At 39.4% G+C, this 24,788-nt stretch overlaps 2 protein-coding genes across 3 annotated transcripts; one reads left to right on the forward strand and one right to left on the reverse strand.

The window, feature by feature from the left end:
- Nucleotides 1-736: 736 nt before the first annotated feature.
- On the reverse strand, nucleotides 737-6,425 carry NSA2 (NSA2 ribosome biogenesis factor). The gene is made up of 6 exons (XM_068176513.1): nucleotides 6,315-6,425; nucleotides 5,877-6,064; nucleotides 4,166-4,316; nucleotides 3,663-3,842; nucleotides 2,398-2,590; nucleotides 737-999 (listed from the first exon to the last, which is right to left on the reverse strand). Exons 1-6 carry the CDS (start codon nucleotides 6,315-6,317, stop codon nucleotides 932-934), a joined length of 783 nt encoding a protein of 260 aa, XP_068032614.1. The 5' UTR covers nucleotides 6,318-6,425; the 3' UTR covers nucleotides 737-931.
- GFM2 (GTP dependent ribosome recycling factor mitochondrial 2) lies at nucleotides 6,426-24,670 on the forward strand. Of its 2 annotated transcripts, XM_068176510.1 has the most exons (22): nucleotides 6,426-6,526; nucleotides 7,124-7,215; nucleotides 7,518-7,607; nucleotides 8,144-8,225; nucleotides 9,232-9,277; nucleotides 10,256-10,353; nucleotides 11,375-11,500; nucleotides 11,903-11,991; nucleotides 14,307-14,395; nucleotides 14,629-14,689; nucleotides 14,785-14,970; nucleotides 16,789-16,869; nucleotides 17,501-17,649; nucleotides 18,181-18,321; nucleotides 18,402-18,501; nucleotides 18,986-19,175; nucleotides 20,306-20,382; nucleotides 20,864-21,002; nucleotides 21,120-21,305; nucleotides 22,761-22,876; nucleotides 23,122-23,304; nucleotides 23,763-24,670. In XM_068176510.1, the coding sequence occupies exons 1-22, from the start codon at nucleotides 6,487-6,489 to the stop codon at nucleotides 23,889-23,891; spliced, it is 2,490 nt and encodes an 829-aa protein (XP_068032611.1). In that variant the 5' UTR covers nucleotides 6,426-6,486; the 3' UTR covers nucleotides 23,892-24,670. The 2 variants fall into 2 exon arrangements, with proteins under 2 accessions (XP_068032611.1, XP_068032612.1); XM_068176511.1 differs by lacking the exons at nucleotides 6,426-6,526; nucleotides 7,124-7,215; nucleotides 7,518-7,607; nucleotides 8,144-8,225; nucleotides 9,232-9,277 and adding an exon at nucleotides 10,062-10,160 and having other exon boundaries at nucleotides 14,767-14,970.
- The last annotated feature ends 118 nt before the right edge of the window (nucleotides 24,671-24,788 follow it).

Genomic DNA, 24,788 nt, shown 5'->3' on the forward strand with positions numbered 1-24,788 from the left:
TTCTTCTGTTAAATTGTTAAGGCTAAGTTATAAGTTAAGTTATGAGTGAAGTTTAAGATATAAGTTAAGCATGGTTAAGTTTGAGTGCTGCTGGGGTTTTAGGCTGTTTTAATTTTTATCCTTGCTTTGTCTATCCTTTTGTCATACACACTTAAAACACACACACACACCCACACCCACCCTTGGTAGTTCTTAGTTCATTTCTGTTCTGATTTACTAGATTTTGTTTTTTTTGGTTTGTTGCATCGCTTTTTCCTTAGTGTGGCTTAACTGTCTCATAGAAGTAGAGTGAATATTGCCCAATGAACTTTGTTGTGCTGTTACTTAATATTAAATCTGTTTCTTTCTAGTACCCTTGCCAGTGATTTTTTAAGCAATCTCAAACACTTGTTTGTAAAACACACCCCCATTGCTGCTCACATGTTCCCAAGCCCTTGATTCTGCAGGGGCAAGTATCACATTTGGTGCTTAGTTTCTAATGTCAGTCTGCAGTAACATTCCAGCTGCAGCCTCCCAGGTCTTCTGCTGTCCCAGAAGTCGAACACAAATTAGCATGCTCTTCTGTACCTTTAGTTGTTACAGCAGGACATTTTGTGACATAGTGGCTGTATTTCCCATATGGGAAATTTCCCTTATGGGAAGACAACCTGACTTAGGTACAACATACCTAAGCAAGGAAACTGCTATTGTAAAAACACTACGAAGGTTTAGATCAAATCCATACCACATGAGCAAATAGAAATTAAATCTCTTTATTTGGACAATGTTCAGCTGAGCAAACATAAAAATGCGAGCAGTTGTTTCTGACTGAAGTTCCTCATCGGCTTGTGGGGTCACTGTTGTGGAAAGGCTGAAGGTTCCAAAGATCTTGTAAATTTGGGTAAAGTCCACTTGTTTTGTACGTGCCCACGTCCAACACTTAGTATTCAATTTAAACAAGTAGAATTGCATTAATACAGCCATCATTTTCTGGATTGTTAGTTACTTGGGCGTATTTCCCTAGAGAGAAAAGGGAATTACATGTGTACAAAAGCTGAAAGTACTTCTTATAGATTAGATCTTTCTATGTTTGCAAATTCAATCAACAAGTCCCTAAAGTACAGGGACTCAAATGCATTTTGAAATCTAAATCTACCTTCTACTGAGCAGTAAACTTATGTTCTCAAAACATTATATTCAAGCTCTTTTTATATAAATGGACCATTTAGAGTTCTGAGAAGATTAAAAAAAAATCATAGGTTTCCGACTGTCCAAGTGAACTCCTCTGTTAAATGAAGTCAGTGTGATCTTAGGAAGATCACAGAACACACTAAGTTGGAAGGGATCCATCAGGATCATTGAGTCCAACTTCTAGCCCTGCACAGGACACCCCCAAGAATCACACCATGTGCCTAAAAGCATTGTTCAAATGCCTCTTGAAATCTGTCAGGCTGGTACTGTGATCACTTCCCTGGGGAGCCTGCTCCACTGCTCAGCCACAGCCTAGGTGAAGAACCTTTTCCCTTGATACCAACCTAAACCTCCCCTGACTCAGCTTGGTGCTGTTACCTCAAGTCCTGTCACTGGTCATGAGAGTGAAGAGATCAGGACCTGCCACTCAGCTTCCCCTTGTGAAAAGATGTTGAAGACCACAGTGAGGGCTCCCCTCAGTCTCCTCTGCTACAGACTGAACAAACCAAATGACCTCAGCCTCTCTTTAAACAGTTTCCCCTCCAGACCCTGCATCATCTTTGTGGCCCTCCTTTGGATACTCTCCAATAGTTGGCCACTTTTTTACTGTGGCACCCAGAACTGCCTCCAGCACTCGAGGTGAGGCCGCCCCAGGGCAGAGCAGAGCAGGAGAATCCCTTCCCTTGCCTGGCTGATGCTGTTCCTGATGCTCCCACAGGATATAGGTGGCATTCCTGGCTGCAAGGGCACTGCTGACTCATGTTCAACTTGCCATCAACCAGGGCCTCCAGGTTCCTTTCCATGGCACTGCTTTCCAGCCTACTGTCCCCCATTCCATACATACAACCATGGCTGCCCATCCCAGGTGCAGAATCTGTTGATAAGGCTCCTACACAGAACTCCCACTGCAAATAAAATTCAGTTGTTCATGGTTCACATGGTTACAGACCTGTGGCACTGCTCAATATGACATACAAGTAAGCAAGCTGAGTCTTTGTTCTGAACTTCATCTAATTTGATTTTGGAAGTGTGAATGAAAAGCCTAAGAATAACACTTAAAAGCTTGTATTTTCAGAGTTGCTATTAGTTGCTTCTGCTACAGCCCAAACCTAACTTTTAACAATGGATCAATTATGATAGAGGATGAGGTCCTGACAATACACAACGCAATGAAGATTAAAAACTTTAAAAAGTAGTTCTGCAGTATAACTAGTTAAACTTACTTACCCCAGATAACTTTGCCCCCTTGTGTCACAAGGCCAAGCTCACTCACGTTCACCTCAATGACGGTACCCTTAGTAATTACTCCCAGCTGTGTATACAAAGGAGATGATGGATTCTTTTTTACACCAAGGATAGGTAGGCAAAAAGTAGCTTTAAGTTCAGGGTGTGTCACATGTGCCTTCTTGAAACGCAAGCCCTGTTACATAAAGAGCATTAGAATGAGTTAATATTTGCTTTAAACTCTCACAACTGATCTAGTTAAACACTTTGGGAATTACGTCCTCATCTTTGTATGTATAGAGAGACTAGGAAGAATGAAACAACTTAGAATACGAATGCCATCTGCTTGCAGATTGCCAGACTTAATTTAAAAATCTGATTAATGAAAAGATAAAGCTTTCCATGTATATTTTCAGGATGTCAAGTTTTAGTAGTAGCCCAACAACAGTACTTGTTACCTTGGACAATTTCTGTTCCATGAAGAAGTATGGTAAAATATGAAATACCCATCTCCTATAGCACTTTTTATCTAGTGACCTGCACTTCAGAGGGTACGTTATATACCATACATTTTTCTGTATCAAGAAAATCTTTCCAAGACTACTGTGTAAGACCATCAAACTAGTAGTGAAGTACAACTCAATGGGCAGCCTGCACAGTGACTGTTGATTCCTGTAAGGGAACAGGAATGGCTATTTATATATATTAAAAAAAAAAAACTGTCTCACTGAATCCAGCTTTTCTGCCTGTCTGCTGCCAGGCTGATAGAGCCCAGGCACTGCTTCTGCATCTGTGTAAGTAAAGGTTGGGCTGGAGGCACAGCTTTTCCCTTCACAGTCACAACTGTGCTTCAAGCTTATTTAAACTAAAAGGAGGGAATCCCAAAGTCCTAGAACAGAGTGACCTTCTGCAGTTCAGAGAATCACAGCAGCTTGAAAAAGACACCTCCATCTTTAAAATATACACAAACTACTTTTGATAAAGACTTTTCCACGCTAATTCGAGAGCTCGTAGCTTTAACTTACTGGCATCTTCTGAGTTACAGGAATAAAAGCAGGTATTTCAACATAGACTGGGACTGTAGAGGCATCTCCCCACCCCCCATGCTATTAGAGGTTTATATTTTTGCGAGGAAACTAACAGGAATGTTCTACATGAGAAATGATCAAGTGAGTTATCATACAACAAAGTTTTTTTAACACAGAAAATCAAAGCAGTAAATCAAGAGAATTATTACTTAAATGTTCTTTAAGGCTCTAAAACATTACCATTGGTCGAATGAATCGCTCGTACTTAGGAGGCTTCCTAGTAAAGCCATCTCCAACAAAACAAACTTTTGTAACCATCCTCTTCCACGCCTTCTTCTTTCTCTTTCCTGTACGAATCACCTTTAAAACTTCTGTTTCTCCTTGTGCACGAACCTTTGGCACGGGAACTTCCCACTTCCCCTGGAAGGAGGGTAAAACAAAAAAAAAAAAAAGGGTCAATATTTAAATGAAAGGAGAAAAACCAAAGCATAAAGTCAAATTTCTGGAAAGCAAAGGGGCAGACCATAGTTGTTATGCAACTCATAGCCACTTACTTTAATTAGCACTTAAAAGTTCCTAAAATCAAGATACTGCATATGCTCACATTGTCCTAAACTGTTCAGTTACTCAAGGTTTCATGTTTTACTTAGTTTTTGCTTGAAGACTGCTAGGTAACCTGAGCATCAACAATATAAAGTGGTCATTGTTACACGTAATTTTAGGTATCTGATATATTTACTTACAGCTTTTTCTTTTCTTTTTTGTTTGATCATGTTAGAGAGGACCTTGGCCCGGGACTGGCCCTCTCTGTCCAGCAGATATGCTGGTACAGCTCCTTTGGGTGTTTTTTCATCACTCTTCTGCTTTGTATTTCTCTTCTCATGCATTTTAATGCTGCAAAGAAAGAAAACCAATATTAACAGCACAAGAAAAAAGACCTGTTTTTAGTTATACCATTTTAACTTAGCCTGTGCCTGCTCAAATTTTTCTTTAAGAGGTATTTGTGAAGTAAAATATATTTATATTTAAGGAATAACACTAAATAATTTTCAAGGTAAATTACTAACTTCACTTAATCTTGTCACTTCCTACCAGGACAGGAACACAGGAAAGACATGCACCTCTTTAAGGAATTTCTGTGTGACCTAAAGCAAACAGCCAAGCACTTTAAGAGAAGGTAGCCTTCCTCTCTGCTGACAAAAAATAACATTCTATTCCTCTTCTGAGATTTGATAACAATGCTTCTATATGTGAGACATGTGTGTTTGTAACAGGGGCCAAGTTTTGTTAATTTTGATGTCGTTTACTGAAGGAAAGAAAAGACCCACAAACTAATAATGGGTTAATAAACCCATTATCTTTAAAAGTAGCAGAGGAAAACAGCTATCTACACTTTGAAACCAGCAAAAACTACATGGTAAAAAGGTATGAAGTTCATTAGCAATCAATGAGACTTTTAATGATGCCTTGGCAACAAGACAATTCTTGAGCTATGCAAAAAGCTGGAGCTATGAAGAAAGAAGTAGTTACTTTTTAACAGAGTATGTGAATGAAGCACATTTTATGCAAATTTAGCAGAACAAGCTAACTGCAAAAGCTAACCACTGGCTACTTGAGCAGACAATCTTATGGAGCATGTGCAGGAATCAGGGGTGAAAAGTTCAAGCCCACCACCAGGAGGCTGGTGACCACCTCGTGCTGAAACCATGCATGTGCTACAAGGGCTTACATAATCATGTAATTAGAAAATATGCTGCATCATGAAGGCTGGGAAAATATCATTTTCACATTTGCACATTAAGTAAGAAAAGTAAAAAGCTAGTGCTGTGCAAAGAATGGACAAGTGAGTTTGTGCTGCAGCTATCCCCCTCACTCCCAGCATCTAATAAACAAATACCTGCTCTATAGGCCTTATGCTATGGAGTACTCTTTTCAATCCTAGTTTTCAGGAATCATTAACAGCTTTAGTTTCAAGTTCTGGATAACAGAAAAAATTTACCAAAAAATGCTTTTATTGTTGATGCTAGACACTGCTGTTAATCCTTGAAGACAGGCCTCACCTTCTCCCTAAATACTTTGTATGCTACCGTAAATTTTCTATTAACTATTAAAAAATGCTGCCTCTTGCTACAGTAACACAGCAGCTGATATAAAAGCTCCAAGGAATTGCATTCACATTTTTTGTCATGATTACATTACTCACAGTTACTGCTCATCAACACTTGTCTCAGAAGTACTTCTAGCAGTGAAACTGTTAACATTCATTTAAAAGAGAAGGGCTCTGAAATGTGTTTGCTGCGGCAAAGTCCCCTTCCTTCTACAGCTTGGTCGCTATTTAAGACCATAACGTGCGACTCAAGCAATAGTGAGCTTTTTGTAGCAGTATCAACGCCTCATCTCCTCCTTCAAGCGTCAAGCTGACGGGACGGTACCAGAGAGGAGGCGGACACTCACGTCTTTTTCATCTGTATCTTCTCGGCATGCCGCTGTTTATGGTACAGCTTCGCCTTCAGCCCGATCATCTTCTTGGCCTTGCGGGACCGCTCGTGCGCCTCTCGGCCCTCCTTCTTCCTCCGCTTCTCGTGGTAGTCCAGCCGGTAGCCATAGCGCTTGCGGTGGAGCTCGATGTGCTCGTTCTGCGGCTGCGGACACCAAGGCAGCGCGGTCAGCGGGCACGGGAGCCCGCGGGGCGGGGACGGCTCCTCCGCCACACGCGGGGAGGCGACGGCCCCACGGCGACACCCTCATCGCGGGGCCCGCCCGGCCTCCCGCAGCCTCCCCGTCCCTCCCCTGCACCGCCGTTTGCATCGCACCGCCCCGGCCCCTCGTCCCGTGCCCCCGGCCCCTCGTCCCGTGCCCTCGGCCGCCGTATCCCGCAGCACCGGCTCCCACCATGTCGGCAGTCCCGCCGCCTCGCCGCGGCGGAAAAGGCGGGCCCTTTGGGAAGCGGCCCCAGTGGAAACTCTTCCGCGCGCCTCTTAGGTTCCTCCCGGCGGAGAGGCAGCGGTCCGCGCCCCCCGATGGCTTCGCGCCGGGCTCGGCGAGGTCAGAGAGAGGGAGAGAAATGGAGCGGAAGAGGCCCAAGCGGCGCTTTTTGCTGCCGGGTCTGTGAGGCTGCGGCGGGAGAGCGGAACGCGGGAGGGAGGTGAGGTAGCGGGGGAAGGAGAAGCAGGTTGCCTTCCGGCGGCGGTGCTGACGGGCGCGGGTCCCGCGCGGTCGCGGGCCGTGCCGAGTGGGAGGTCCGGGAGCAGAAGGCGACCGGGAATCGGCGCATGAAACGCCCCGGGCGTTCGGAACGCGGCGAGGAAGTCGGCGTCGCTTTGCGGAGAGCCGCCGGGGCTCGCCTTCTGGCGGGACTGGGCTGGGCGCAGCTTGGGGACGCCGTCACCGAGCGGGCACCGCGCCCTGCCCGCTGCCGCCGTCGGCAAAGTGCGCCGGCGCCCTCGGGAGGCGTGTGCGGCTCGCAGGATGAGGGAGCGCAGGTGAGCGTGTGCGCTGAGCCGCTTACCCGCATTGTGAAACTGCTGCGAAGCAGAAAGTCACGGGAGCCGGACAGTGATGTCCCTCAGATAACCAGCAGCCGTCTAGGAATGCTTTTGACGCTGCTGCTTTTGGTGCTTGGGCTATTGGTTGCACTGTTTTTTGGCTGTGCTTAAAAGGTCGCAGTACTTAATATTTTCTGTTGTTTCTGACCGAAATAGGTACTTTGCCCTGCCATCCTTCCTTCTTCAAGATTAGAAAAGCTATTTGCACTTTACTTACCGGTTATCGATGCTCTGGAGCTAATCTGAGAGTGAGTATAAACTCCAATTTTCATTATTCTGCTTTAATGTTTCCTGGAGAAATAGATTATTTCCATGAAAAATATATTTAGTGTTTGTGGGTGTGCGTTTATGCTGCATTTTTAAGGCTTAATAATATTATTATTACAGATCTGACACTGACTTAACTTGCAAAGCAATAACCTGAAAAAATATTAACCTAATTTCCCATGAAAAAGAATGAAGTTTTGTGATTGAGTTATGTCAAAGGAACATGGTTAGCCTATTTCCTGTCATAAACAACATTTTGTACAATGTTTACTTACTTTGCCAGGGAACAGCTTTAGAGATGGGAGGCAGAATGTTGAGAATTATGGGGAAATTTTCAGTGAATGCATTGAAGTCATCAAGTTTGTGCAATAAGGTAAGCTTTCTCCCAGTTTTGATATTTCCTCTGTGAGCATGGGAAACACTTGTGTTATTCTGAGTAAGCTTTCTTTAACTGGGCTGTTGGTTTTTGTTTGGGTTTTTTTGTCGTTAATGGTTGGCCTCTGGACAATGCATACTTTCATGTTGGAATGGGACTTCAGAATTGGGAATTGAATTTGTAAATTCTGTGTAAATTTTTTGACTGCTTAACTCTTATCATTGTGAAATTATTTACACAAGTAATTAGATATATTGAAAAATTTTTGGCTATTGAAAAATATTTTGATGCTGCCATAAATTTTTACTGAATATCCCAAATATTGTTTGGATCAACTTTAAACCTTAGTGTGGACATCAACTTCAAGCATCTGCTTTTAAATAGTTGGTGTTTTGACTTTATATAAATACCTAGCAACAGTATCTGTTCTTGTAGATTTTTTTTAGTTTATTTTTCTACAGCTGCCAAAAGTGTGGCTACAAAGTAGCCAGTTGTAACAATAAACATTCTGTGTGATTCTTTTTTCTTTCAAGTACATGTATTTCAGAAATAAAATGAGAGTCATGGGTGTGACACAGCGAAACTGCAGTCTGAGAAACTACAGTTCTCCACCAGGTATAAGTTTATGTCATTTTCTTTATAGTAAGGATTAATTTAAGAGTGAATAAAAATAAAAAATTCTTTCTATCTCGCTACACTTTCTGTTTTATTGTGTATTCTTTTGGTCATTCTTTATAGAATTTAGTGCATGAAACAAATAGAGCACTTAGACGGCTCAAGGACTGAAGAGTTTGGTGTTGCTGCTGTTTTCTCATTAGATTCACAGTATAAAGCCTTCATAAAACAATAATAAGGAAAGGTACATGTTATAAGAAGTGAGGTCAGTTACGAAGTGTGCTGGAACCCCTCATTAAGGGCTCCTTTCATGCTACTTTCCTGTGTCTCTGATGAGACAGATGAGCTGCAGGTGGTGAAGGAATGTTAGCTTAAATATTGTTGAATTCGGTGTGAGCTATCAAAGATGAACTATACTATTTTTTTTTCCTGAAACACAATTTCAGTAGCTTGAGTAACTGAATTTGGGTTAGTTTCATAAAAAATTACCTTAACAATTTATTTTCTAGCTAAACTGTGTGAGAAAGAATGTATCTTGCAAGAAAATATCTTTTAGAACTTCCCAGTCCCATATTTTCTCAACACAGGTCAGCTTGCCTTTTAAACCTGAGAATTGTGCTGTATAGCTTTAATGCTTAAAGGAGAAAGAACTTTTCAAATTTATTATCTAATCACCAGTTCAGATGAATGTCAGCATTACAGTTGTCTTGAACTGAGGTATGCTTCTGCAGAGTAAGATGATGATACTTTCCTGTGTTGCCTTTTTTCTGTTGTTTCTAAATTACAGCTGTTTTCTCAAGCGTTTCTCTTTTTTTGAGGTGGGGAGAATTTTATTTAAAATTAAGTACATATCTTTAAAATTTTGAGGTGGTGGAGATTACAGACTGTCATGACTTCTGGCTCTGAATCTTTTTTTTAAATAAGGTTTTTAGGAGTTTTCTTAAATATATTTCTATATTGGGTTTTGTCTGAAAAGTTGTTTAATTTTTTTGATTTTTGTTTTCAGGAGATGTTAAATCTCTGCACTCTGTCATTAATCCTCATATATCCAGGTACATCAAGCTAGTTTATTGTTGGAATGTAACTTCAGTCAGAAGAGTTGATGTGATAAAGAATTGTAGGTTGTTGCCATGCCTGTCTGATGTGCATGTTTAATATAAAGCTAGTACTTGCTTACCTTTAGCCTTGTGACATTTCAATAGAGAGTGCTTGCTGGTGGCACAGAGGTCCTGTGTTATCCCTTGCTTGCACCATCATAACCAAAATCAGGCTGTTAGGAAAGCTCCAAATCCATGGTATTGCCAGGAGGTGAAGAAAGGGGAAGGATGGCTTGGCAACTAGACTGCTACCAGTGGGCAGGGCTGTGTGCTTTGCTTTCATGGCAGGTTTGATGAGGGCAAGGCTAAAATTAGGGGCTAAGCTGCTGAAGAAGTGCCTTAGGGCTGAGGTTCCCTTGGAAGGGTGCTGAGAGTAGGGTGTAGCTGAGGGTGAGGTTAAGCCAGCATTAATGGTAAACATGGGGGCTGATCACAGGCCTGTGCTATGCAAAGCAAGCGAAGCAGTTCTGGAAGCTACTGGTGAGGTACTTCAGGAAGAAAGAGTAGGCTGAACCAGATCAAGGTCAGCTTCATGAGAACTTGGGTGTGCTGTATTTGGGGCATAAAGAGTATATATGCAGTAAGTTGTTTAGAGCACTAGGTGTCAGGGATTGGGATGGACAGGAGAGGGGAGGGACTGTTTCTGTTTGTCAGGAGGGCAGATGGGTGAGCATGATCCCAAGAAGGGGCTTTCCGTGAAGTGGAGCTTGGAAACCTCTTGCAACACTGTTCAGTATTATTGATTTGAAGAAAATCCACCGTAGCAATACTGATATTCTTCAGTATTAGAATGTACACCATATCAGATATGCAACAGGGAAACAATGCTATTAATCTGGTGTGCTGTTCTTGGGGAATATTAACTATGCAAATAAGAATTATCACAGGCTTAAAAAATTACTGCACTAACTGCAATGTTTTCACTTTATGTAGAATCCGAAATATTGGCATTATGGCCCACATTGATGCAGGCAAAACTACGACAACAGAGAGAATGCTGTATTATTCTGGATATATAAGAACACTTGGAGGTTAGAAATGCTTTTTGTATTTCGGTATAGGTTTAAGAAATTTAATAGTGTACAATTACATGCAGTACAGTTGCTGGTGGAACATCTAATGTAGGAGGCAGTTGTTCCAAAGTTGTGCTGCAGTTTAATTGAATTTTAATGCATGTTCCTTTTTGCACTAAGGCACTTTTGCTTTCAGATATCATAGGTTGATATTTTTCTTTTACTTTCAGCATGTTATGTTTTGTTTAACATTTAGTTGGAGAATCTCCTTATTTTACTGGTTGCTAATTGGCCATTTTGCTAAAGCAGTTTGTTGAGTTCTCTTTTGACCTGTGAGGAGAACAGAGTAAGAAAAAGTATCTATTTCTTTTGAAAGCCATGACACAGAAAAACTTCTTTGCTACAGCAAGTTTAATAGAATTCTTCAAGATTGAAATGGTCACAGCAGCCTCTGTTTGTCTTTCGTTTTGACATTTTAAACTGTATACCCTCTTTTCTACTGTATACGACTGATAGAAGGTGTTTGGCTTGTGAAGCAGTTGAACTTGAGATCCTGCTAAATTTAAAATGTCAACTGCTTCTCTTGTTATTAAAAAGTAAGCAAAGCCCAACCTATTACTTGGTGGTTTGTTTGTTTGTACTTTACTTTTGATTTAATTACCTTTTGATTACCAAATTTCAAAATGTCAGTCACATTTCATACAGTGAGTGCAGCCAGGTTTTTTAGAGTTGTAGTTTGTTCATGATTTTGGGCTTTGTTTAGTTTTTAAGATGCTCATGAGGGATTAAGAACAAGAAAAAGGTTGTTGGAATTACTTGTCTTGGATTACTTGGAATCACTTGCAGGGCATTTATTCCTAGGAACGGGAGCCTGGGTAAATAACCTGGCCTTGTAATGTTTTCAAAAGGCTAATTTTCATAGCATACTCTTATATATATATGGAAAAGGACTATTTCCAATTCTCTCTTGACATCTGTATTCAAAGACAATTTCAGATTTTGAATTGTTAACCTACCGAATCCTGCTTTCTGTTTGCAGATGTTGATGATGGAGACACGGTGACAGATTTTATGGCACAAGAGCGAGAACGTGGTATTACCATTCAGTCTGCTGCTGTTACATTTGACTGGAAGGACTACAGAATCAATCTGATTGACACCCCAGGTAATGTTCTCTAGTTGCACTCATATTATTAAGAGAGAGAGGGTAAGGTGGAGTGTCACAGAGTGTCTTTGTTTTAAATATGGTGCAAAATTTAATTGGCTTAATTGCATCAATAAAAACGCCTATACTAAACTCTGTTCAGCTTTGGATAATTATTGCTTGCTGATTCCAAATCTAGCTTATATAAAGTGAGCTCAGATGTTTCCACATTAAATTGTTCTCAGTTCTAGGATTGCATTATAATAATCTTGTTTATTTCAGACTGATAGGTGTATTTCCCTGCAAGTAAAGAAAAAGTTGTTTTGACTTTATTTGAAAGAAAAAAAATTGTTTAAATGTATAATGACTTATTGACGGTGCCTGTTTGAATTATGATGGTATAAAAGGAAGATTGTTTTTTAGGCCATGTGGACTTTACAGTGGAAGTTGAGCGTTGTTTAAGAGTCCTGGATGGAGCAGTAGCGGTATTTGATGCTTCAGCTGGTGTTGAGGTAAAATCAACTGATAGATTTTTTGTGTGTATGTGTGTGTGTGTGCAGTCTGTCATGTTAAATGGGAGAGATTTTCTCAAACTTTTTGTATTTGATTAATCTTTTAGTTCCCCAGGAAAGATTAAATCCTTGTGCCCAATTCAGTCTGTGCCCAATTCAGTCTGTCATTGTTCCATTTGGGGTCCCAGGGACTCTTCATTGAACAGTCCACTGGATCAGAGCGTGGTTCAACTACCTTGTTCGGGGTCATATGCAAACAGAAAGACACCCTCCTAAGGGGTCCTTAATTGATCTGTTGGTGCTTCAGGAAAGATCCAGGGCGACATGCCAACAGGTTAAGAGAGACCCTGGGCTTTCACAGTGCAGTATGTTACCTGCTGCTAGCAACTGTTAGCACACTTAAAGGACTCAGACTTAAGAGTTTATGGAATAGCACTCCTCATTAATGTAGTTGAAAATTGTGACAGGTTAAGGTTTGAAGACTTCTGGTGATAGCATTTGGCTGCAAAAGTGTCTTCAAAGCAATCTGCTAACCAGCTCTAATCCCTAACCAAAGGTAGCTTGAGGTAGTCATTCAGCATGGATAGAGTACAGTACTTACCCAATAGATGTCGCTGTGGGAATGAAGACAAGTTCAGCCTGTTGTCTTATCCCAGAAGTTCCCAGGAGTCTCTAACATCTCCCCATTTTTTATTTACTTTAATACTATTTTTGTGTTTTGGTGAAGCTTCAGTGACTGTAGTCATGCATCATGTTCAGTGGGGGGTGGTCGTGCCTTCTGGCTGGGTAATATCAGTGTTACCTAGGGTGACCTTTAAGATGGAGATGTATGTCTGTGATCTTGCCACGGTTCCTGGTTCAACAGCAAGAAATCTTATTTTTTTTCACCCTTGGTTGGCAGCTGCTGTGTGGCTTACCAGCTACAAGGTACCACTGAGTTCCCCCTCTTCCAAGAATTTAAACAGAACCTGGACACAGTGTCTTCTCTCTGCTCAGCATGTATTGTGTGTGGGAAGTCGGGCATGCTGACCACATCCTATCTGGGGAATAGCAACTGCATCTCACCCTGTAGTTTCCACAGTTACAAATTCTGTTAGAGGGTGAATGTGCCTTCCCAGTTTTCTCTGATTTTATCTCCAGTCACTCAGTTACTTTCCTGCAGCGTTTAATAACTTTAATCAGGCTGAAATAATGTACAGAGATTTTTCTCTGTATTATCTCTCTCAATGCTTTTATAAAAATTCAGTTTCAGGAAGCTGAGCATTTAATTTTAAATCCTGCAGTGCACAGGAATTTCCATGGTAATAAGCAGCAAGTAAGTGTGATTACCATTATAAGTTTGGGATGGTTTTGTTGTTTTGTTGCTGTCTTTTACAAATGTTGACTGAGGTGAATGCTTCTGACTGGCTCCACAAATGGAATGAAATTAATATAGGCCAGTTTCCCATTTTCACATTTCATGTAGAAAACAGATAATTTTCAGGCAGGTTTTCTCCCTCCCCAGTGGCCTTCTTAACAGTGCAGAAAAAGTGGAGGCAAGCCAGAACTGGACTTTCTATAGCATGAGATGTTTCAGTAGTTCAAGCCTGTAGAAAAGTTACACGTGAAATCCCTCTTGCATGGGACATATGTTTTTCCTGGATGAGGGATGAGAGAACTCTTAATCACTGTAAGTCACATTGCTTAACTTGCTACTGGAAAGCATTTAGGTGCCATTAAATATGAACCTCAACTGAGTAATAGCCTCCACCTTCAAAACCAAAACAATTAGATCTGCTTGTTTTTTTCCTAAAGCTCTGTAGCAAATTATTGCATTATTCCATGTAGTGGTTAGAGACTATTACTGAATCTGAACTTATTTTTTCTATATACCTGCTTTAATTTTCAAATAAAAATACATATGATAAATGGCTCAGCAGTGCACAAATTACTGTTAAAACCACAGTAGTTTTTAGTGTTGTATGTGAAGCCACAGAAATGCTTGCCTCTGTGTGCCTAAGTAATTTGGCAATAAAGCATAAAGTCACTACATTGCAGAGTTTTCCCCATATAAGCTCCCCACAGTGCTTAGTTTCTCTTCACATCCCCTGGCTGCTATGCCTGCATGCCCTTAGTGCAGAAAAGGAAATGACAACATGCTGAGAGACAAGATAAGACAAAGCTGCTTGTGGAGTTGATCTATGATACCAGATATGGGATTGTCACAATACACAGCACAGTTCCCTTTTCTACTCTGAACTCAGACCATCAGCGGTATTGGGGAGCGTATAGTTCAGCTGTTGACACTAATGTTTCCATTTTGTCTTTTGCTTTAGGCACAAACTCTGACAGTCTGGAGACAAGCGGACAAACACCAGATACCACGAATTTGCTTTTTAAACAAGATGGACAAAACCAGGGCAAGGTATTCAGGCAGTTATTTTAATCATTGCTAAAAAGCTCATAAGAGAATGTCTAGCATTTTCTATTAGGCACAGAGCAACCCAATTATGTTAATACTTATGTTAATAGTGTATACTTCTTTGGTTATTTTTGTATAATTGTAGGACTAATTTTTGCAGTAAATAGGGAATGGTGAGCCGATCATACTAATATCATAAAGTTTTGTTTAACTTAGTATCTGTTCTTTTTCTGTAGTTTTACATATGCTGTTGAGAGCATCAAACAAAAGTTGAAGACAAAACCTTTACTGTTACAGGTAAGCTTAGAAATTAAATACTTGTTTCCTTTCTTTTGAATGGAACTCCTTTCGTAATTTTTTGCATCTGTCTAAAGTCTCTGTTCGATTTGCAGTTGCCTATTGGGGAAGCCAAGACCTTCAAAGGACTTGTTGATGTTGTGACTAAGGAGCAAATAATTTGGAAACCTACTTCAGATGTGGATGATGGAAAAAATTTTGAGCGAAAGCTGCTGCTGGAGACTGATGATCCGAACTTGTTCCAAGAAGTCCAGGATGCAAGAAATACCTTAATAGAACAAGTAAAGTTTTAAAGTAAATACATAACATATTTAAAACCATTACTCAGAGCAGTAGGAAAAATAGGCTGAAAGGGACCTCTGGAGGTGTCTGGTTAAGTGATTTGCTTAAAGCAGGGCTGACTTCAGCATTAGGTTGACTTGTTCAGGCTTGTTCGGTGGAGTTTTCAAGTCAAAGGATGATGATTCTCTGTAGACAGCTTGTCCCAGTGCTTGACCATAATTTCTTCATGTCCAGTGGGATTTACTGTGGCGCAAGGTGGGACAGCCATGCTGGTGCTTTCCTTCTGTACCTCTGAGGAGAATCTGGTTCTGTTTTCCCTGGAGCAGGGCCACTACCACTATCTCAAATAGTAAGAGACAGTATTTGCAGCCTGCTTTAGCTTCTCCAAGCCAGACAAACTCATCTCTCTGGGCCTCCAGCTGTGTTCCAGCCCCATTAGTGGTTTTCCAATGGCATTCCTACAATTTATCAGTCTCTTTTGTGCTGGGGAAGCTAAAAGCAGACGGTGTTTGTACTGTCTTAGATGCCAAAATATATGTGGTACATTCACATGAAACATGACAGATGTGACTTGAAACCGGCAGGGTATCCATACTCTTCTGAAGTGACATCCAGAAGCTGGATGGGATATTGCAGCCTGGTCAAAATGGCACTAAGTGCTGTGTTAGAAGCAGCTCAATCCAATCATAAATCAATCCTTTTTGTTGGAAGGGCTGCCTTCCACACAACTTTGAATAATATTGTGCAAGTGCATAAACAGATGATGGTAGCTTTCAGTTTCCTGTGAAATTGGAGACATCTGTTTTATATTGCTCTGAATTCAGTAAAACATATACACAATCTGTTTTCCAAACTTAGTAGGTTTTAAATGGCAGTGGTAATACCCAGCCGTTTATCTTAAGAAATACGTTGTCAGATAGAAAGGTTTGTAAGAACAGTGTTGGTTTTTTCCCCCTATGTTTTCTGGGCCCTTCCTGAAGGAGGAAGGGGTGGATTAGTAGTGTGATAATTGAGATATCCTTGTGTTTGTAAAGTATTTTTCAAAATGCTTTCTATGCTGTTAATATTCCTTATCAGAAACCCTGTAGCATTTTGAATACTGGCCCTTTTGCACACTTTACTTTCACTTAATTAAATGAACTATTTCCTTTATCTCTCATGTTTTAACTATTAATTTGATAAGACTTCTAATAGTTTATCAAGGGTTTATTTCAGAATTTGGCCAATTGGTGTTGTAACCAATAGAGAGGGCAAAGTGGTTTCCTGTGCTTGGGTGTTCTGAGCCTGTGACAGGGCAGGGACTGATGTTAGACATTTACGGAGTTAAGTTACATGCCAAGCTAACTGGTACAATTTGAAAACAAGAGACACGCTCTTGGACCTACATACCCTTGACATGAAGAAGACCAAAATGACATGATGCTTGTCTGTTTTTTCCAGCTCAGTATCTGTTGGCTTGTAAAAGTTGCTTGCTGCTTACTTCAGGCTTCCCCGTGTTTGCAGGACTGAAGTACATCAGTTAAACCCTTCATGGCTGACGCTGTATGGCTGAAGGTTTTTTCCCATTTCATGGAGAAGTACAAGCATTCTCTCTCCCATTGATGTTTTGTTTGACAGCAGCTTTATAAGTGGGTTTTTTCCCCTGTCCTTTCTTGAAGCCTTCATTTCCATAATTTTATATGATCTGAGTTTATAATTGCCTATGTCTTTAAAGGCTTTGTTTCTGCTCTGTTTAGCTATATATTCTAGTAAGTAAGATATGTAACTTTTCTGTGAAACTGCTGTATGTCAAGTGATAAGGAACTATTCTGTTGAAGGTTGCAGATCTGGATGATGAATTTGCTGAACTGGTTCTAGGAGAAAATAGCGAAAATTTTGACTTAATACCAGCTGACAAGGTATTTTTTACATTTACAAGTGTTTACTAGCTCTTATTGCAAGGGTTTGGGTTATTCTTCCTTTGACACATGCAAATTACGATTTTGCAGATTTTTCAATAAAATGAGATCACACCATCTTATGCAGTAAATTAATAGTACTGTGGATTTAGAACAATATATTCAGAGTTAGTAGGATTTTTATAAAGATAAAGTTAGACTGCTACAAAAGAGTTTAGGGAAAGGTGAATGGAACTTTCAGGTAGACTTAGTGCAGTTTGTTACTGAGCTGCTGATTCTCACTAACAAAAATAGCATCTCGGCTACTTGGAAATGGTTGAATCTTTAGATACTGCATGTTGAAAGCAGTGAGTTACAACATACTGAATTCAAAAGACTGTTATAACAAGAACAGCAGCAGATTGTGGGAAATGTTTAGCAATCTGAAAACCAGTGTCTTCTGTTTTAGCATCTGAATGTTTGGGTTTATGATTTGGAGCTTGCTAAAAGCAGTGAAAGGATTTTGGATGAGTGGTGTTGTATTTACAAACATACTTTTTAGCTTTTTGGAGATTGGTTAGCAGTATCTAATAGCTGGAGTGTAACTAAATTGTAGATCATGTATTAACAGAAAATAATTATTTTTTTGCAGTTGCAGTCTGCTATCCGCAGAATCACGCTAGCTCAGAAGGCTGTCCCTGTCCTCTGTGGCAGTGCACTGAAGAACAAAGGGGTACAGCCATTACTGGATGCTATTACTCTGTACTTGCCTGCACCTAATGAGCGTTCATATGAGTTTCTGTAAGTACAGGTAGAAAAGGAGATTCAGAAAAAAAGAATGAAAAATAAGTAGGAAAACACAAAAGGAGAAAATGAAATATATTAACAAAGCGTTCATATTTTTAAAATATATTTACCCTCTTTAGGTATTAAATAATAGTAGAGATGTGTGGACAGAAAAATACACTTGAGTAATGAACCTGCTTTGGTCAGTTCTTCTGGAATTGGATGCATTTATCTCCAGCTGTCAAACTTGCACTTTGGAGTTCTTAAGTCTTTTTTTAATCTGAGGACCTTGTCATTTTACAAAAATGTGATCTAGGAATACTGTTTAGTATTGTCTGAATCACATAACATCTTATATGTCCTATTGGAGGTGGAACTGCTTAGATTATTATTTTTTGGTACAAACTATGGTTTTTGAAAATCTGCCTCCATTAACATTGCAGTAAGAAGCATATCACCTCTTAAATGAGTGACAGTCTAGGTAAATGTGAGTATGAGTGGATTAATCCTACAAGTATGCTTTTTGTTGTGCTTTTTATTTTGTAGGCAGTGGTACAAGGAAGACCTGTGTGCCCTGGCATTCAAAGTTCTTCATGATAAATGTCGTGGACCACTGGTTTTTGTTCGTGTTTACTCAGGTTCATTGAAACCTCAGTCAGCTGTATATAATATTAACAAAAGTTGCACGTGAGTAAGATAGAGGTGTGGCTCAGTGTAGTATTGGAATGTCTGTTAAGGTCCTGAGTAACAGAGAATTTAATTTTCAGGGAGAGAATGAGCCGTCTGCTCCTGCCTTTTGCTGATCAGCAAATTGAAATACCATCACTAATGCCTGGCAACATTGCTCTGACTGTTGGGTTAAAACAGGTAATGAAAAATACGGATACTGTATCTCTGATGTGTTCTTGATTATGGTGACATACGTAAACTTGCTTTATTTGAAGGACGTTTAGGTGTACTTCCTCCTAAAATTAAATACCACAGTCTACAAATATCAGTAATTGACCTGGAAACTGCAGTGCTGATTGGAAAGGACTGAAAGCTGAAGGTGTATTTTGTTAGGGTTGGGCTCGTATTAATACTGTAACTCTTAAAATACAGTGTAATGTCACAAAGAGACCTCCTGTGGGGAAGGGGAATGATGGTCTGAATCAGTTACCCAAAAGCAACAGTTTCAAGTTCAAATAAATGTGTTTTGTGCTTGCTTCTACTAGATTAATAATTTCTTACTGTCTGAATAGGCTGCATGAATGTCATTTACAGAGGTTTTCTAAAATGTTACCAGCTTTGGCATACATTTTGAGTTTGGGGTTGTTTTTTATGTCACATCACTTCCTGTGTTGATCTGTAGAGTGCCACTGGAGATACCATAGTGTCATCAAAGGCTTCAGCCATCGCTGCAGCACGCCGAGCTGAAAGGGATGCTGGGGAAAAGAAGAGGTCTGTGAGTGATGTAGACAGTCTTCTGCTGGCAGGTGTTGAGATCCCTGAGCCTGTCTTCTTCTGTACCATTGAACCGCCTTCAATAGCCAGACAACAAGGTACAATGCAGCCGCCTAATTGGATGAGTGAGTTGCACAAACTTAACAGCCAGTGATTTAGTATGGTTCCTTCTGGTGTTTTTTATACGGAGGGTATACTTCACATCATGGTTGTGAAATACTAAATTCTATTTAGAAATAGAAGGATGGAGGTACTTCTTCTGAGTTTTGCTGCACTTACAGTGGTGGGCTGTACATAGTGTCCAGAGTACAAATAACCTTGAAATGTGGGTTTTTTTTCAGCTGGCACTCTCAGTTTTACTCTAGGAAGTCTTTATATACCAAGAATTCTCTGTGTCTAGTTAGGGTTCATCCTTGCATCCTTACAGTCCTGTAAATCTTACTGTCCTTTTCAACAGTACGTGTACCAGATGGCTTGGTAATATGACTTTTTTTGGAAATACCCTTTAAATTCTGTATCTTTGTTCTTACAAAGCTGAGCTTGTTTGGTGGTGAAGAGGAGGGGGATAAGTACCAGTGTACTGTGACAGAATGCAATAAGGTAGAAAACAGATTTAGAGCAACATGTCTGTAGGCTGAGCCACTGGGTTATAAGGTGTTACTGATTTTGTGGTGTTTGGATGTTTTAGTTTGCTTTTGTTTGTTTGCTTTTGTTGCTTTTTCCCCCCCACCAAAGACTGTCAGGTATGATGAATGTAGTCTTGGCTCTTGGTTCATCATTCTGCTGCTTTCCTCAGCAGTTAAGATAATGGGGAATCAGAAAAAACCCAAAACCCTGTATAAAAAACGATGTACATTTTCACTTGGACCATTTCATGTCAAACTCATCTTGAAGTACTTAAGTAAATCATGTACCAGCTGACATTTTTCTTATCAGTTATTTACTAGCTTCATGAATAATTTGTAGGTTCCAGTCTGTCTTCATAGAAACACAAAATATCACTCTGAAAACAGTATGTATAATAATTAAATTCAAGCACTCTGTAGCACAGTTAATTTGTGGGATAAAATCAGAAGTTGCTGGTTACTTGCAATTTGACCTGACTTTTCTTGCCAAAATCTATGCTGCTCTAGGATTCTTTTGCTTGTTTTGAGGAAGGTGATATTTAGGCACTTACCATCAAATTACTGAATTTGCTTCAGATAAAATGTCTGGTATTTCTGTACAGACTTGGATAATGCATTGAGCTGCCTTCAGCGTGAAGATCCAAGTTTAAAAGTAAAGCCAGATCCTGACACAGGACAAGTAAGATGAATCTTATAACATTATTTTAGAACATCAAGACCACACTTTTGTTAGTTCATTTGCATATTGAGATTTTCTTTAATAAAAAGGACTCTCTGAATGTTCCTATAATACATGTATTAAACTAAAATGGAGTCTTAGGCACTTGTGCTTTACAGAACAGAGGAAGTCATCCCATACTCTGCATGTTTTTGACAATTCTGTATTTAAAAAGGTTTAAAACACATAGTCTTTAAGGTTAGGTAAATTTATCTTTTTTATGAGCACAGTACTGGTAACAACACTCTCAATTAAATGTTTTTTATGTTAGATGGCTTAGAGCAATGTCTGCGGTCCTTAGAATTTTAAGTATTATGGCTGTTAGAATTAGAAGTATTTTTAAGAGACAATTTGAAGCCTGCAAGCCATTGCTTGAAGAATTTGTATTAAAACCTGAGTTTTGCATGGTTTTCCACTTCTCTCTTAATCATCTTCTCACCAGACTATCCTCTGTGGCATGGGAGAATTACACATAGAAATTATTCATGACCGAATCAAACGTGAATACGGAATTGAGACTTATTTGGGCCCTCTTCAAATAGCATACCGAGAAACCATCTTAAATGCTGCCCAAGCTACAGGTAAAATGAGTGAATGCAAGGAACATCTTGTTTCTGGTTTTGCAGCTTGTTTTACTTTAAACGATATATGAGTAGCTTTCAGATGAATTTTATGGGGTTTTTTTTCCTCCCCTGCAGATATATTGGACAAAACAGTAGGTGATAAACGACACTGTGTAACTGCAGAGATAGAGGTGAGACCCACATCAGGAGAAGGAGCAACAACAAAACCCATCATCAGCTATGCTGAGAATGTCAGTGAAGTACTGTCCAAAGAACTCCAAGGAGCTATAGAAAACGGAATCACAAATTCATGCGTTCAAGGTAAAGGAAATGTTATGTCAGCTATACGGGTCTAACATTTTTATAAGAAGCAATTTTCTGGAAGGAAAAACTGTTGCTTGAAAAAAAGATAGTATATATACGTACAATTAATGTATATGTAAGGTACAAAGGAATATTACAAAATCTACAAATGTTTCTACTACAAAAATTACCAAATATCTTCTTCTCTATGCCTGAAATGGAAGTTAGCATGCCTTTGGTTTGCTTTTAAGGTTGTTGTCTTCTCAGTCACTGAGAAGTGAGCCTGGCATTCTTTTGGTTTATTTTTTAATGTGGTATGAGAGATACGGCATTTACTTCACGACATCATGTAAACCATAGTGATATAACAGAAATGGTTTCATAGGCCAGCATGTATTACGCTTCTGTTACTGTTACTAATACATATTTTTGATTTTCAAATATGTTAAATCTATGAGTTTTCAGTAAAAAGCTTTACCTAATTGGAAAGTCTGTTTTCTAAAGGATTAAAGTGTCCTTGAATAAATTACAAATGTCCTTGACTTCTAATTAAAAATAGGAAGTCTTAAGTAACTTGTGGGCAAAAAACTGCCTTGCAGTAAAATCAATAGGTTGTGGATTAACAAAGGAGAATTTAAGAGCCAGCATGAAGGGATTTTTCAAATTTATTTGGAGGAATTCGAAAGCATCTGCCATATTTGGCTGTGGAATGTCTTAACCATGTGCTTTCTTTATGCTTCTTGAAGAAACTTCAGAACTGTACTGTCTCCATCCTAAAACTGATGCCATTAAGTGCTTTTAAAAAATAAAAATACCTGGCCATGTTCTCTGTTAAAAAAAAAATTGTGTTTCTTTTCTCAGATGTGGTTCAGGCCTCATATCTAGTTTAATACAGTTGGGTCTGGTTGAGAGTCCTGGGTTGGAGGTAATCTGCCTAGGAAACTAGTTTATCCTTTATGGAATTGAGCTACCCCTGGAGTTTTGGTTATGTGTTAGTATCAGGCACTGCTGTGATTGTATTGTGTTCAAAAGGAAAATATAGAAAATATTCTGGCTTCTGGTTAAACAAAAGTTTTCCCTACTTTTTCAAATGATGCCTTGTTCAAGAGACTAGTTTTAGATAATATAATGTATTTAAAAATATCTTTTTGGTAATGGTTGTCTGGATGAGTATATTCAGGAGCTTCTGGTTCTGAAAATTATCTGTGCTTTTAATAAAGACAGTAAGAAAGTTTGAGTCTGCATTCCTTTGTCTCTTTTGGTAAAGTTAGGTAATGATAAAACCTCTAAAAGAGGAACATGACCAGTAGCCACACCCCTGGGGAGAGGACAGGAAAGGAAAGAGTAAAGAGTAAAGAGGAAAGTGAGAAACTTCAAGTTAATTCTGAGAAATTTTTGCATGTGTCTTAATATTCTGAAAACAAATGAGCTTGGTTTTTTTCCCCCCGTTTATCTCTTCATGGCCCTACCCAGGACCTCTGCTTGGATTCCCAGTTCAAGATATAGATGTGACAGTGCAATCACTGACAGTGCACCCAGACACCTCGCACACAATGATATCAGCCTGTGTTTCTCGTTGCGTGCAAAAGGTACAGTGAAACTGTAAGCTGCTGTAAACACAGTAGCATGATCTACTGCTGGGAAAATATATGTATATCAATCAATATCTGGTCATTGTTCCTCTTTGCATGCCCTCATAATGCCCTTGCTGGGGAATTTACATCTTTTGCAAGTAGAGTTTGAGTCAGCTCCAGTGATACAAGTACTTATGTCAATTTTATTTTAAAAAAACCCATAGGAGTACATCAGCGTAACTTCCTTCCTTTCCATGTAGGCTTTGAAAAAAGCTGGTATACAAATACTGGAGCCCCTGATGAACTTAGAAATCACAGTAAGTGAAGATCATCTCAGTGCAGCACTTTCTGATCTTGCACAGCGGAGAGGTAATATTCAGGAAATCCAGTGTCGTCAAGATAACAGAGTTGTGGTTGCTGCTGTACCACTAGCAGAAATGATGGTATGTAATTACCTTACCAATGATAAAACTGATCTTTTTCATATGCTTTAAGATATCTGGCTTCAGTTTACTTTTCCTTAGTTATGGATAAGTAAATTTAGAATGGATTTTTAAAATTATATTTTAATTATTGAAGGTCAGAAGGAAGTGTCCACAAATTGAGTAGCTTTTTTATGCCAAATTCAGATTGCTAAACCAGCATGTATTCAGCTGTAAGCTAGAGAACTAGTAAATACCACTAAAATAGGTTTTATGGAGAACAGTTTTTTAAAAATATTATTATTGACTCATGCATGTGTTGCAATTCTAATACAGTAATATTGGAAAGTTAACTTACTAGTACACTGCAGTATACTTCTGACACTTTTTTTCTCTCTCTGTGGTCTAAGCAGCTTCTTATGCTAACTTATCTTCCCCTTATCCCACCTTGAGTGATGTGTATTCTCCATTTTGTCCAGGGCTACTCAACAGTTTTGCGTTCTCTAACATCGGGCTCAGCAACCTTCACATTGGAGCTTGCCAGTTATCAAGCCCTGAGCAGTCAAGAGCAAAGTGCACTTCTTCAGAGGAGGATGGGGTTGGTGTGATCTTTACTCTCTAGGAACAGTGTTTTCTATCCTCCTGTTAAATCTTTTCATATGTACGCCAGTGTGTTCGTCTGGAATCAGCTGGTGATGGTAAATAATGAGTTAGCTGCTGTATCAACAGACTGCTTTTAACTGTCCAGGGAGAAAGGTTCAAGAGACTCTGCTCTGCTGGCATAACCTCGTGACTGCAAAGCAGGGATGCAACCAGAAGTTGTTGCTTTGCAAATTCTTATCTTGCGGACATCTGTAATGAGAAGTGATGCAACTCGTCTTCACAGAAATGAGCTTTAAGTCCGCCTTAATGTGCCACTGGAACTGTTTTCCTAATCTAGTAAATAAAGTCTGTGGAAATTTTGTTTATCACTGAAATTTTACAGTTTTGGCACTCTGTATCTTGATTTGTTTTCAGCTGTACAAAAAGATATGGTAAATAAGCACTTTACATTGTACAACTTACAAGTATTACTTCCACTTATAGAAACCCTTTATGAACTAGAGGTTAGGACTGGGTGTGTAATTTCCACGTGAGCTTATCAAGTAAGTTAAATGGATACTTTTGCAAATCAGGTAAGATCTGGGCAAAAAAAAATACAAGAAAGGCGGTTTTTCCAGGACCTACCACCCTGCAGTGTGTTGAGAATGGATTTGTTTGTTTATTTACCTTTCGAAATTAGTTAATTAAGCTGTAATGGTTCTGATTTGCTATGGGTTGCAATTATCTGTTTACCTAGAAAAAGGGCAACTGATACTTTGAAATAAAAAAGATAGTTTGCTCTGAATTTAAATAATGTCTTAGCTTTGTTTTCTTCAGCCTTAGAGTGTACAGAATTAGTAACTTTATGGTATCAAGTTTCATGATTTCACAGTGAAATCATGCTTTGAAAGGTTGAAAATAAT

Source organism: Anomalospiza imberbis, chromosome Z, assembly GCF_031753505.1.
Source record: "Anomalospiza imberbis isolate Cuckoo-Finch-1a 21T00152 chromosome Z, ASM3175350v1, whole genome shotgun sequence".
Taxonomy (NCBI): domain Eukaryota; kingdom Metazoa; phylum Chordata; class Aves; order Passeriformes; family Viduidae; genus Anomalospiza; species Anomalospiza imberbis.